This window comes from Hippocampus guttulatus, chromosome 16, assembly GCF_054856545.1.
Source record: "Hippocampus guttulatus isolate MCC_2025c chromosome 16, RoL_Hgut_1.0, whole genome shotgun sequence".
NCBI lineage: Eukaryota > Metazoa > Chordata > Actinopteri > Syngnathiformes > Syngnathidae > Hippocampus > Hippocampus guttulatus.
In genome coordinates, this window is record NC_141276.1 from 6,940,707 (window position 1) to 6,955,277 (window position 14,571).

The 14,571-nt window shown below is 42.9% G+C and overlaps 1 protein-coding gene across 1 annotated transcript in view; it reads right to left on the reverse strand.

The window, feature by feature from the left end:
* baiap3 (BAI1 associated protein 3) overlaps positions 1 to 12,356 on the reverse strand; it is a 30,238-nt gene extending 17,882 nt beyond the window's left edge. Inside the window, exons 1-2 of the mRNA XM_086132393.1 lie at positions 12,173 to 12,356; positions 4,496 to 4,638 (exon numbers count right to left, since the gene is read on the reverse strand). Of these exons, the coding sequence (XP_085988519.1) occupies positions 4,496 to 4,629 (134 nt within the window). The 5' untranslated portion in view covers positions 4,630 to 4,638; positions 12,173 to 12,356. The remainder of the gene's footprint in view (positions 1 to 4,495; positions 4,639 to 12,172) is intronic.
* Between the last annotated feature and the right edge of the window lie 2,215 nt (positions 12,357 to 14,571).

A 14,571-nucleotide genomic window follows, 5' to 3' on the forward strand; every position in this document is an offset into this window, starting at 1 on the left:
GCCCCCCGGGCCTTGAGTTTGACACCTGTGAGCTAAACTATTAAAATATGTTACTATTCAGTCCAAAGTGTTAAACTGTATCCTAATGTCTATTGGACTAAATGTAGTCTGAGAAAGTCTGATGATTCTCATGACAGATGAAACTGGGCTCCACTGATGTGCTCCACCATGGCTGCTCTCTGAAATCTGTTTTAATAAAATGAGCACAGCTGTGTGCAAAAATGCAAATCATCCCCCCCACCCTCAGTATTTATTCCGGATTTGAGAGAATTCCCGGACTCCCACAGGCCTCTCGGTCGTCATGGTGATCCACGGTGGCACTTTTCGAAAGCAGAGAGGGAATATATGGATAGAGTAGGAAGCTCCAGCAACTTGGGAATCCCACTTGCAAACCCTTTCCAAATCGCTCTCTCTCTCTCTCTCCCCGGCATCTTTCCACCACCCCTGGCGACCTGGATGGAAATCACCTCTGATCTGCGCAGCGGCAGAACGGTGGGGATCAGCCCTTTTCCCCGAATCGCTTGCCACTCACCACTTTCCCATTTCCCTCCTCATATTACGCTGGGGTCAAGCCAGTCTATGTGAGGACCCCCGTCACGCACTCTTTTATTGGCGTCATCGCATCGCAGCGGGCGTGTGGCAGCACAATCCTCATCGCCACCCGCCGACTCTCGCCATGGCGGGGGTGAGCAGATGGTAAACCCCTGAGGTATTGATGAAGACTAATGGCAGCCATGCTGGGAGAGCTGGTCGAGCTCCTGCCCCTTGGCCAAAAAAAAAAAAAAAAAAGTGGACTTGTTGGGCTAAACTAGCTGAAATATTTGACTGCTCAACTGGGTTAGAGTTAAGATCTGTGGAAATATTCCCGCAGATGGATGTTGGTTCGTTGGAGTGTAGCTAGAATGAGTGAGTCTTACTAAAGGATTGCTATTGTGGTATTACAGTTTTTGTGGGGTTTTGTTTTGGGGTATACGGTACAAATGAGCTCCACTCCATCATCTTCCTCGCGCTTTGAGACCCTCAATTCCCTCCACATCCGCTCTTAATTGTCGTGGGCATTGTCGTGAGCAGAAATCTGTTCAGTCTTCTGTCAGTCTTAGTGTTGAAGACATTTGGCAAAACATCGTCGAATCTTTTAATCCCGGCTTTTGGAAAAAAAAAAATGTTTTTTTTTTTTTTAAATAATGCCTGATCTGACACAATGAAATAAACACACTTCGATAATCATTCTTGCTCATGTCACCAGAAAAAGAAAAGTGGCTTGATGTTGCTAGGAAACAGGTTCTCATGTTGTTTTGAGTCAAATGTATTTCCCCGAATACATTCCAATGCTTCAATTACATTTTTTTTTCCCGCCGTCTGGGCTGGCGCGGAGATGGGAAGCAAACACGAAGACGGGTTATTGAAAAAGCAGAGGTGACAAGCGGCCACTGGTTTTTCAAACGTCAACATCATGTGGCAGCACGTAAACAGCAATTACTCATGCGCGCATCACTGTCGGCGAGAGCATGAAAGACCATGCGATGCCTTCCCATCCAACATCATGCTTGTTTTTTTGTTTTTTTTTTGTTTTAAAGAAAACCGATTGTCACACGCTTGTCACTTGCGTCGGATCATCTCCGCAGGAGAATGTGCGTGACAAGAACCAACGCAATACCCTCGACAATTTCGACACGTTGGTGCTCTAATGACATCATTGATTAGGCAATGATGTCATTAGATGTCATTCATTGGCACAAGCCAAAAAGAAAAGGGCTAACCGTACCCCTAAAATAATGAGGACTGACTCAGCGTTGAATGTTAAATCACTTTAGTGGGCCGCTTCTTTCCCCTCTATGGAGGTCCGCGCTCCCGGTGTGGTGATCCTCTGTGCGGACACTGATTTAAAAAGCAGTGACACAGAGCTGGCAAACCTGCTAATGAGATCGCGGCAAAGCAGAAACGCAAAGTGTGAAGTCCACCTCTGCCGACCGGAAACTGATTGTCGCATCCCAATGCAATTAGTGCACACACGCACACAAAACTGAAATGATCGACCTGCCAGTCTCCATTGTCACTGAAAGCCTCAGTGCAAGTGTGTGTATGTGCGTGTGTGTGTGTACAGCGGTGTGAAGGGCTAACATAGATCAGTAGCCTGCATCTAATGACGAGCTCTCAGTATACATGCACGGCGAGGGCTCAGTGGGGAGGCTTTTACACCAAGGAGCCCGCATGGGAAATGAAGAATGACATGCACCGTAGTGACAGTTCAGATGACTATTTAAAGGAGTAACCTCCCTCCCCCACCCCCACAGCCCCCCCCCCCAAAAAAAGAATTATAGCGGAGCTTATTGGATTAGGCATTTATTAAAATATTTAATCAGAGTGATACGCGAGGAGATAAACGGGTTGTGCGCGGCACCCGAGGTCGCCTTCCGTGTTAAAAATAAACACGGGCGTCATTACAAGGGAAGTTCACGTCGAGGCAGCAAAGCCTGGGTTTATGTTGCTATGGTTACCCCAGGTTTATACTATTAGTTGTTTTTGTGTTTTTTTTTGCTGCAGATGAGGCTTCAAAACAAGACTGAACTGGTGGTGGGGAGAGGTTGGGGCTTGGGGGGGGGGGGGGACACAAATCAAGCGACACACTCACCTGTGTCGCTTGATTTGTTGCTACGAGACAAGCACATGGCAAACTTACATTCAATCGAAATGCAAGACAAAGATAAACAAGGGTTGTGTGAGTTTTACAAAACGCAACAGCGTGACAGCACGTGTTAACGGCACGTATTCACGCCATATAATACATTGCATATGCGATCCTTGACATTGACAAATAAAGCATTTCCTTACTTGGCGTCTGAGGGCGTTTGTTTACTTAACCGCAGAGAGCGCTAGGCAATCGTGAGGAGTAATGAGTTTGTTTTGTACCAATGTAGCAGACGTTTTTTTTCTCATGATAATATTAGAATGATTCCAATACTGTACTCTTACATACCGATAGGTGTTGCGGAAAAGAGATGTCGATTTACGATGCAACGTCTTCAGTATTCCTTCAAATGGCGTAACACGCCCGTTGATCAAGTGGCGTAAGGCGTCAAATGGGGGTAAGGCATCCATTAGAACATAAATCTTATTGTTATTGTTGTGGCTTTTTTTTTTAAAGTGGCCCATCACACCCAGCGATCAACTAGTGTTGGCGTGTCCGTCAAAGCAGAAAAAAATTGGGGGTGTGGCATCGACAGTATTTGCTGAGAAGTGGCATGACACGTGGCAAAGAGTCCATGTGAGCTGAGCTCACTACATTTGCAGTGCGGCATCTGTTCATTCAAGAGGCTTGACGTGGATTAAAAACACTGACAGGAAACACAGTAAAATAAAGACAATCATGTACAGTATACATGCTATTGTATGACTTTGTTGTCCGTTGAATCCATATTGAACGTGAAGGCCACGATCCTCGAGATTTGAGATGAATCTCACACATCGATACAAACATTTAGGAACAGCGGTGGGCTCGCTGCACCTCAGAACCGCGTGGTGTGAAGGTACACGGAGGCATCTGTAAAGCTATCGAAGCCTGACATTGTGATGCTGCATTGTGATATTATGCTTGATGAGTGCAACGGTGAGTCTGGAGATTGAGAATATAACACCAGCTGCGTTTAAAGAACAATATGGGTGGTTGTGAAGGTGGCGCTGGCTGGTTATAAACAAATCAGAGGAAGCTTGTCTGTGACTCTCCGTCCTACTTGCGTATGTACGAAGAAAAAAAAAGGCAGTCGCACAAGCTATCGCGGATGAAAGAAATTGTCTTTTGTGTGTGTGTGTGTGTGTGTGTGTGTGAAATTGTCAACTTCTGCATTCAACGTTTATTGCACTGGGGGATTTATTGGCTTGCATAATATCCTCTTTCAATAAGTCTCATTTATAATCTATAATTGGATGTATTATTTACTGGATACTTTATGGGATGGAGTCAATATTGTTATACTTCAATGTTTAGCACTGTATTTCGTTTTTAAAAATTTCATTCATTGATATTAATGTATTTGTTTATTTATTTATTTATTTGAAAACCTTTATTAGTCTCACAGCGGAGAAATTCCCAATCCACAACAGCAAAGTTATGAAAGGAAGCAGTAGAAAAACAAAATATAGGAGCTGCTGTAAAGGCAGCCACTCTCGCGGCGCCATCTTGAAGTCAAAATAACAAAATCATACAACGCAACACATAAGACACAAACAGTCATTCAATCTGAACCACTTTTCTGCCTCCTCATTGTTGTATGAAGCAGTTATAGATTTCATTGTTATACTTTTTAATGTCATAAAATAGAGCACATGTATCAAGTCTCGACAAAAGTGAGCAGTTTGGGAGTCGAATTTGCCGATGAGGGATTATGAATGGATTAAAAATATAATTGTAAATATTTTTGTGACAACCTTATGCTTTTTTTTTTCATTCCAAAAAAAAAAAAAAGAAGATAATCATGTGCATCCGTGCTTGACTCACCTTCGGGATAAGGGCTCTGGGCAGTGGCTGAGGGGGCTGCCGGCAGCGGGCGGCGATTCCCTACGGCTCCTCAACGACTGGCTCCTTTGCACCTGCCGCAAGACGCTACTCTTCAGGTCCAGCAGCGTGGTCATGGCGCTACACTGCCGGCCCCCCAAAAGACAAGGAGGGTGACAAAGAATTCAGAGGGTTTGTCTCAGGTTTTGTTTTTCTTTAGGTCGTTTTTATTATAATTTATTTTTCAAAAATGCTTTTTTTTTTTAATTAGTTTTAGTTTTAGCTTTTTTTTTTTTTTTTTTTTTTAATATATGGGGTCTTTGTGTAATAAAACAAGGTCATCATTTTTCGATATGGACGTATAGCAACACCGAAATAATTTTAAAAGGAACCCTGAAAGCTCATGATATTGGCAAAGACGAAAAACAAAGGACTTTTCGGACAGAAGTAACCGAAGGACGATCCTGTGTCTGGATTGTGAGTTCACACATCCAAGGAAGCCACACACAATGAATGCATGACTAACGTAATGACAACTGCTTTCGACACAAAGAAAGGGCCACGGGCAGTCACTCTCTGTTCCGCCTCTCGATAGCACCTCGGAATTCGGCAAATTTGCCGGTCCACTGCAACTGCTTCGGTGTCAAACAAACACGAAGGTCAGAAAAGTGGGGAAAAAGCCAGCCAGCGTGTCTCATTAGTTGGTCGTTATCGCCATGGCAACCTCCGACTGCAGTTGAGCCCCTCCCCTCGTTGCTAGATCTCACATCGAGCCGTGAACATCCGTCGGACGTGTTGGGCAAAGCGCTTGATTGACAGTCATGCTCATTTAGGTTATTGTCGAAAGAAATCATCCGGATGTTGAAATCAATTTCCCTGAGACACCTGGAGGAGGTGCGCGTTTCATGGCACACCTTTTGGGGCTTCAAACGAAATGCTATGACTATCAGGAACGGGGATTTGACGACAGTTCCTTGATCAATTTGGTGTTCGGGTTAGTCTATCTGGCTGTTGCTTATGTTTTTTTTTCGGGGGTTTTTCCTTAATAAACCCAATGAGAACACTTATTCTGTGTGAATTAAAACATCTGTTAGGATCCTTCATTTGTTCACTTTGACTTTGTGTCACAGGTGACTTTCTTACAATGAATTTGAATTTAATGGGACATTTTATGGGGAGGTGGCTTTTTAATTGCTCGTGTACAAACAGTTGAGCCTCGGGGAGTGCCGGCCCACCTATCAAGTGGGAAAGTAAAACAACCAAGTCAATCACTTGGCACAGCCAATCTCAGAAAATGTGCCTGTGAGCGAGCCTGTGTCACATGCTCCAGCCGTGCTCCCTAAATTAGCAAATAAAAATCGGCGCCTTGGGGACGAAGTACTGCCTCCACGGGTGAAAATACAGTTTTGCTTTTACCGTCTTTTTGGGCTTTTGCTTTATTTTCATTTTTTTTATCCTTGAGTACTTTTGACCAAAGCAGATATCATACATGTAACTGACAGATACTTCTAAAATTGCACAATCTTGCGATACTGCGTCAACAGTATAAACGTGACACATTAAAATGGATTGCGCTACGTAGAATAGATGCTATATTTTGATAAAAGCAGACATTCTCAGCAGTTGCTTGTCACGTCCACTTTCATTCCACTTCAAGGTTGCCTTTGTAGACTAACAGAGTTATGTCACCTTCATAACATGGCAGCTTTCTGCAGAGAAGATTCAAATAAAGTCAGATGGATTTAATGAAACCGAGCGGCGCAAGGCAGCTAGCGCCGCTCGGTTTCATTAAATCCTTGCAATATCAACAAACAATATTTAATAAATCAGATCAAGTCGGCCAAAATCAACCCCCAACCCCCCATTTACTATAAGTGATCATTTACTCTAAAGTGATCATGTATAATCCCGGGGCCACTTGATAGGATTATCCGTGCATCTCCTCATTTTATTAGCATTTAATCATTTTAATATCAACAGAAGGTTGAGGGTCTATAAATACCCGCATTTTATAACCCGCATTCCTTCGCTCATACCTTATCACGTTTACTGTAACTTGATGGTCGCATTTGCTTCATTCATTCATTATAATCTCTTGCGATAAATGTCACTTGGGGGGTGGGGGGGGGGGGGGGTGCTTCTGCTGGAGATACCCTCGAGACCGCCACCATTCATTTCAGATAGACCAGAGCTGGATTTAAATTATATGCTTCTAAGTGTCACGATTATGATTTTTTTTTTCTTTTAAGTGGTACAACTGAGAAGTAAGTTGTGGCGGCGCAAAGAGGAAAAAAAAAAAAGAAATAGTGAATAAAGATCGTACAGACCAAAGTTATTGGTCATCAAATGTGATTGTGAAATCGTAAATGCTGACATTTGGCCCAAAAAAAATTAATGGTTTTATTTAATTATTTATAGTACAGTTTATTTTCATGCCGATAAATTTTAAAAAAATATGTGGGACTTCACAAAAAAAAAAACCCAATCGCATATGAAACCACAATCGCGATATTGAAGTGTTACGAAAATAGACACTCCCCCACAAATTTTGTGATTTTCAGCTTTTCGTGGGAATCGGGCAATAGGACCTGCAGTGTAAATCCAGCCCACGTGAGTTTTTGCTACACCCGCAACGTCTCGCGAAGCCCTTTGTGTGAGGTTGCAAATCAAGAGAGGTGAGGAAGAGCCAGCTCACAAAGGACGGCTGACAAGATGCACAAGAGAGCCCGAGTGATTGATGGAGACGCCGTTCCACACAGTCAGCCCGGCTCGCTTGAACACTCTTTTTAAAAAGTTGACAGGCCACGTCTGAGAAGCTCGGCGAGGCGGAGGTGCCTCGGGCGGGAGCGCCTCAAGCAGAACAATGGCAGCTGCTATTAGCCAAGTGTAATGAAGGACAATTAGCAGAATGGGAGTCTTGAGTGGACGTCGTTTTGAATTAATATCATTAACCCGATTGCTTTCGTCTGAATCGGATTAAGAGCAAAGTCATTCCCAGACTCAAAAGTTTTAAGATGAGCAGAGCGACAGAGGCAAATGGAGTTTCTAATAGCCAGAGGTGGCGGAAATATAAAATCAATAGATCTTTGCTCGTGCTCTAGAATTCAGTACCTTTTAGGCATTCGGTCGTGAAAAAAAAACTAAATCTGGGTGGACCTCAAACACTCCCGAAAATTATTTGCACACTCTGCAGTACAGCAGATTGCGTGAGCAGCGACATAACTTGCACTAGGCAGGGCCTGATTTTAATTTTATCGTATTCATCTTCGCCATCAGTCTAGCAATATTATCAATACTGGCACAATGTCCCAATTCAACACATCAAAATAGACAGTAGAATATTTTGACGTGTGAAAGTTCTGTCTGGTATAAAAACAGGAACATAAACAATAATAACAATGAATTACTCTAGCTAGCATATTTGACCAGCCTTCTGGATTAGTGGGCTTTGTTTGTTCCATATGCCAAATTTTCTCTTAGTGTTCATCATAAAACAAAATAAGATTGGATTTTTTTTTTAAATCACCCGCAACTTAACAGGAGGGTTAAGATATAAATGCTAGATAAATACATTTAGGAAGGCCACATTTTGTATTGATCTCATTCAATTTTGCCGGTGTAGCACAATACTTTGCGCACTGATTGTTAGCGCAACCGTGGCGAATCACAGACTCAGTCAGTCGTAAGGAAATGAAAGACGCATCGGCGGATGAGATTTTATCGATCCACAACGCTGACATCTGGCAAACTCATCGAGCATCCACTCCATTAGCCTCAAGTGTTGCGTCTTCCCTGCCACATATCGTCAATGGTTCATTTCAAATGCCTCCCGCTGAGAGAAAGAGTTGGAAAATTCCCCCGGTTTGGATCAAAGGTACGTTATGGAAATGGGAGAAAAAAAAACCCACGGTAGGCACACAAGCAGAGTGGTCATAACTCATTTCCAATATCGAAGAGATAGCGTACACGTGTCCAATTCCAATTCCATCACTTCAAATCTTATTTTGCGCTTGCAATGTCCTCATAACATGGTTTAAAAAAAAAAAAAGAAGAAGAAAAAAAAAAAGATCTATTTTCAAAAGCCGGCTCCCCGAGTCATTCAACTACGCGGCCTGTGACAGGAACAGAATGTAGACAATCATAGAAGCACCTTGACTGACAAATAAGGAAATAGCAGTCAATAAAACAAAATACGTCGTACCCAATGTCAGGTTCCCCGGACGCCAAGAAGTATTTTCCGAAACAAGTTTGGGGTTTTTTTCTTGATCACAATACTCATTAGAAAACATCAGCGCACATAAACACGTTTCTGCTCTTTGTTTTGGAGGGATCATGTGTGATCCTGCAAAATTCTCACGTGCGAACCATTCCATAGTCAACATTTCTTTTACTTTTCAATAAGCTTAACTATGCGTTTTGTTCACACCGACAATTTCAACATGATTTCCAAGCGGGAGCTCGGTTGGTGAGTAATGTGGCATCCAAGTGCATGTCCATTTTGCTGCCTCTCCGAGTGAAAAATGATGAGATGTTTTCAATGCTTCGCTGCGCCTAAGTCGTGATCGGCAGCTCACTTGGCGCCATCTCCGAGAGACCTCCCGAAGCGTGTCGCTGAAAGTGAAAATGTTGTCTTCGCTGCACTGAAGGTAGGGTCTCACACACACACACACACACACTCCAGCAGGAAGCGGCACGTCGTTTGCAGCGTGGCCCGTGTTGACAGGCAACAGCGGCAAGCACCTGCCTCTCAAGTGAACTCATTTCAATTACAGCCGGGGACCTCTCCCAACAGGATTTCACTCTGTGGTGACAAAACGGGCCTCACTGGTAGCGATCGGGGAGTGGAGTGGGGGGGGGGGGGGGGGATTCAAGCAGCTGCCAGGGGGAACGAAGTCAAGGCCAAGTAAATGCCTTTCTCCCAATATCGGTGCAGACGGCATGCCAGGGAAACGCTCGCTCGCCAGTGTCTCTTCTTTGTGAGCCAATGAGCCTGGCGGGCAAAGGCGCCTTGCTGAGTGTCTCTATGGTAATGGCAGAGGGAAGGGAGCTCGTAAATACAGGTAAATGGAATTTCACAAAAAGGGCCGGCAGAGCCTTGATGTCCTAATGGGCTCGCCTTAACGCAGCCAAACGTACACGCAGTTGGACATGTGGCCGCCCTCTCGAGGGCTTGTAAGATGAAGGAGATATAAGAAGAGAGACCCCATGAGGTGACTTTTTATGCCCGGGTGGTTTCGAGCAGATTCTAAACACAGTTGAAGGAGCCATTAACTCATTCACTCCCAAAGACGTTTTTAAACGTCTTTTCAGACTTGGTCCAGAATTGGCTGGTACTGAATGAGTTAATAGTATAGCGGTTCAATTTGGATCGAGTCTCAGTCACTGACTCATTTGCAATCTTCCGGCAATTGACTGGTGACCACTCCATGGGGTGACCAAACGGTCCCTAGCATGAAAACGAGCACATCGCATTGTGCAAAAACTTTCAACTGCTTTCTAAATATCAGATCAGCATTTCCAAAAAAAATAAACATTGTTTAAATGGATCTCTGCTGAATCCTCCTTTCACGCCGAGAGACAATGAACCATCAATTCAATTTGGAGTATTTGAAGAGACAAGTGGATCAAAGTGACAGCTCTGTGACGCTAAACTCGGACAAAAACAAAAAGCTTCTGCCCGTAGCTAGCATGATGTCTCTGCACATCGTAATAAGTTTTAAAATTTCAGAGACGACACACAGGATGAGGAAAAGGGTTCTTATTGCTCTTACAGTATAGTGCGTGGTGTACTCAAAATGACCAACACGCACATAACCATGTCCACATGAGGGTTGAGCAATTTTGAAAAATAATCTAATTGCAATTTTTGTTCCTCTATATTGCAACTGGAATTTAGTATGTGATTAATTTTGAAGCAAGCAAGAATACAATAAATTTGTCTATATTATAATCAAGATAGATTTTCAATTGGCCGACCACCTTTTGTTGGAGCAAATCTGGGAGAGAATATCACGCGTACCCTAACACCACCATAATCACTTCGGATAGTCTTTCAGAGACGACTGTCAGGTAACAACCAATCACAGCTCGGCTTGCAAGCATCACATGACCTAACTCAAAAACATAAATGAGTCGCGATTGGACATTACCTCAGCAACCGTGATGTCATCTTCGGTTGACAGCAAGGGACAAAATGGCCACCCCGTGAGATGGATAAAAACAAGAGGATTTCCCTACTTCATTCGTTCTCTACAAACGCAATATGAATCAGAATGCCTTGTTTAGACTCATGGGGGCACACAGAACATATTGTAAAGAAAATTTGGTGGGTTGACTTCCCCTTTAAGATCTGAGAGAGAAATCCAGTCAGTCACTCTATTCCCAAAAGCTCCCGGTGGCTCTTGTCAATGCACCTGAAAGCCGATTTGGCCAGGCCATTGATCCGGCGCGGAAAATCCAGTGGAACTGAGAGCTTTTACATGCCGTGTTTGCACCTTAGCCGAGCAGGGAGACACCCTACCGTTTGTGCGACGACAACAAGGCCTCATTTCGCCTCATACACTCACTCACTTTCAAAATAACTCAGCCATTACAGGAAAAGAAAAGGAGACAAAGGCGCTCACCCATGCTGTAATTAAAGGCGTATGAGCAATATTGTTACGGTGCCTCTTTGAGTGCCTACGAGAACAAAACACTATCCGCCACTATAACGCTGATGCACAATATGATAAAAAGGTCGACGGTGATTAATTCACAACTAATTGCTGCGTGGGGTTGAGTCTAAAACCGAGTCAGCCAGCTTCTGAAGGAAAGAGGACAAAGTTAGACATAGGAGGATATTTTTAGGTATGGAGATTTCAGACATTTGCACATATGTTGCGCTGTGTTGCAAACCGTTGCTTCCTCTCACTCTGAGGCTCGCTGCTAGACTATCAGTGCTGCTTTCAACCCGTATTCTGAAATTATTGGCCACAATTCAAAACACATGGGTGCAGTTTTTGTGTCTGAAAAACTGCTACTCTGACCTCCCCTGACCAAATAATAACACGTCTCCCATGGCAACTTGGTGCCATAGTTCTGTTGTATTATTTTTATTTTATGTTCAATGTACTGGAAAGCGCTTTGTTTCGCTGCAGCTGTTGTGAAAGTGCTATATAAATAAAGATGTATTGTATTTTACCTGAACCTGTATCTAAATTCTAAGAAAATAATGGCAGTGCGATAAGAGTTTACATTTCCCAAAACTGAATACATGAAGAATGTCATACATGAAAGGCAAAGCTTGTGCTCCTGAATTGGGGGGAAGAAGCAAAAAAAAAAAAAAAAAAAAGAAGAAAATCGTCATTTTAATTTCATGGCAGGTGTCTAACTCAAAATAAATGTAAATTTTTTGTCATTGTGGCAAGATTAACAAAAAAAGTGATATCTTTCCAATAGTAGGGCTTGAACTTTCTCTTGTCAAACATAGGCATTCATATGTTATCGTACCTGAACTTTAGCCCCCTTTTAATAGATATATGTTCATTTTAACAGCTCAACAGGTGTCAATCGACAAAGCTCGCAAGTGATGTGAGTCAGAACAACAGAAAACAAATTATTTTGACACAAAATGCTTCCAAAAAATTTTAAAGCAGTCGTTCCTGCTATTAATTAAATGATGAGACGTCCAGCTTGGCTTACCTGTGTGTCTCCTCCGGGCAGTTATCCGCTCTCAACAATTGTTCTGTCGCCGCGACTCAGAGTTGCTCTCCGCGGAACCACCACTCGGCTCGGGCGTGTGATCAACTTGCCAGTGAGGCTTTGGATGTTTTTCTTGTGACAGGCGACAGAGAAACGCTCATTTTTAGACCTTCGAGACGCTTTGACAAGCTCATGTTTTCCCCATATGAGCTGCCAAATATGGTCACAGGAAGCGTGATGGTAAATTCATGTCCCTCAAAGAGTGTAGGAAATATCACCATTATACTTCATCTGAAAAATAAGATTTAGGAAAACTACAGTAGCCTTTTTATGACGTCTTGAAGACGAAGATGTTTTGCCAATTCAGTTGTCTTTAAGTTTTTGTGTTGTTTTAAACCACAAAATTCAAACGTTGCTCTTCTTTTTTTTTTGGCCTTATACATTGAATCATTTGTGTTTGTGTTTTTCTGCTAGATTTACTGTCATTAAATTATAATCAGATGTGTGTTTTCTATGCAAAATCTGTATGTTGGGCAAAAAACAAAACTAAAAATAGAAAAAATTAAATGCCTAAATTACGTCACCCACATCTTGCACCTGAACGCGTCACTCGACTGTTGCTGAGGGATGGCTCTGAGAAGATTTTTCTCCTCTCACAAGGCAGCAGGTGCAGGTCTGCTTGGATCAGTCACAGTGGCTTCCATGTAATTCAACTTTCTTATGCCCTTTAACTTGTCAAAACTTCCATCCTGCCACCAATGTGAGGCATTAAAATACTTTTTTTTGTCAGGAGTCTAATAAGGACTCTTAAAAAGGTCGTTGGATCTGTGCTTGGCCTTGAAGAGCCTGACAGTTGTCCTCTGTGAATCTGGCTTGAAATAATTATGACAGAACTTTATCTCACGTTAACCTCCATTCCCTCATTTTTAACTGTTGGCATAATGGAAGATCAATTAACATTTAGCTAATAACCAGGAAATGTCACTTTCTGTGCAGAAACGCTTTAAATCGATACAGGGATGTAATTATATGCCGCCAGGCGAGAGGTGCCTCACTTCTTGCATAAAATATGATATTCTCACATGCTTTTTCGTGGCAGACTCAAAAAGTGTGTAGCTCAGAGCTACATTATTATACAACGTGCTTGCTAATACATCACAGCAAATTCAGTAGTGGGGATGCCAGAACAATCTGTCTGGTCAATGGATCAGGGCTTTCCGCAAATAATGGCCTCTGTCTGCTCTACTAAATGCCATGCCTCGGTTCATCGGTCGGTACTTTGTCAATGAATGACCCTTGTATGTTTTCCCTGTCAGTCAATCAGCAGACACCACCGTGTTCAGCTCCGCCCTCAAAAAAATGCCTTACTTCAAATAAATGCTTGGTACTCTATGTTGTTGATTCAACAAATAGCACCAGAAACTATGTCAGGAAATAGTAAATAAGACGCATACAGTTGTACCAGTCAGTTTAAATACCCTGGCAGAATTTGTAAGATGCATGCGATTTTTTTTAAATAACAGTTGAGTTACCAGGAGAAACACATCATTTGTTCTTGGGATTCAAATTAAACTATAAGGCAACGTGTGTGTATTATCAGTGTTCTGTGGTATTTAAACTTCCGGTTGGCGCTGTCAGCCAGAATGAGTGAAAGTTACCATGAAGTTTTCAAACTATATGTAAAAATGATTTCATCCAGCAGTCATGCATCCATTTTCTATGGGCACTTGTCCTCACTGGGGTTACGAGTGCTTTGGGAGCGAGACGTCCGGGATCCACCTTGGACTGGTTGCTGGCCAGTCGCATGATAAAAACCAGGATTTCATTTCATTAAGAAAAAAATAACAACATTGACATTTTCAAAACAATTACAAGAGTGTTCATTGCACATTCAACTGAATTATAGGGCCTGTTAACAATTTCAAATCAATTCACCTTTAGTCTTCTCATTTAATGAAACGCCAAACCTCGGGTGTATCGCCATTGGTTGCTTGTCGCGTTTAAGGACCTCCTCAACTGTGTGGCACTTGCTCGCCATGGCAAGGCCGGTCTGAGCTGTGATTGACAGGTGGCCCCGGAGAGGGAGAACCACCCGAGGACTCATTTGGGTGGAAAACAAAACAATTGACGTCCCATTTAAATTTTGCCACGTTTTGACATTATCCCAGGCAAAATAACAAAAAACAGGAGAACCCCGCCACCACCTCCCCGCACCCATTGCCTTGTTTCCATGGACACGTCATGAGAGAAGTTCCCCAGCTGGCTCCCTCTGCCTGCTTGAATACCAAGTGAAGAGGTTATTTATACGACCTGTTCTCATGCGCAGGCTCTTTAATTGCTCGCCACTAATTATTTTATTAATCTATCGTGGTTTGAATGATTACAACCTGATGAATGCC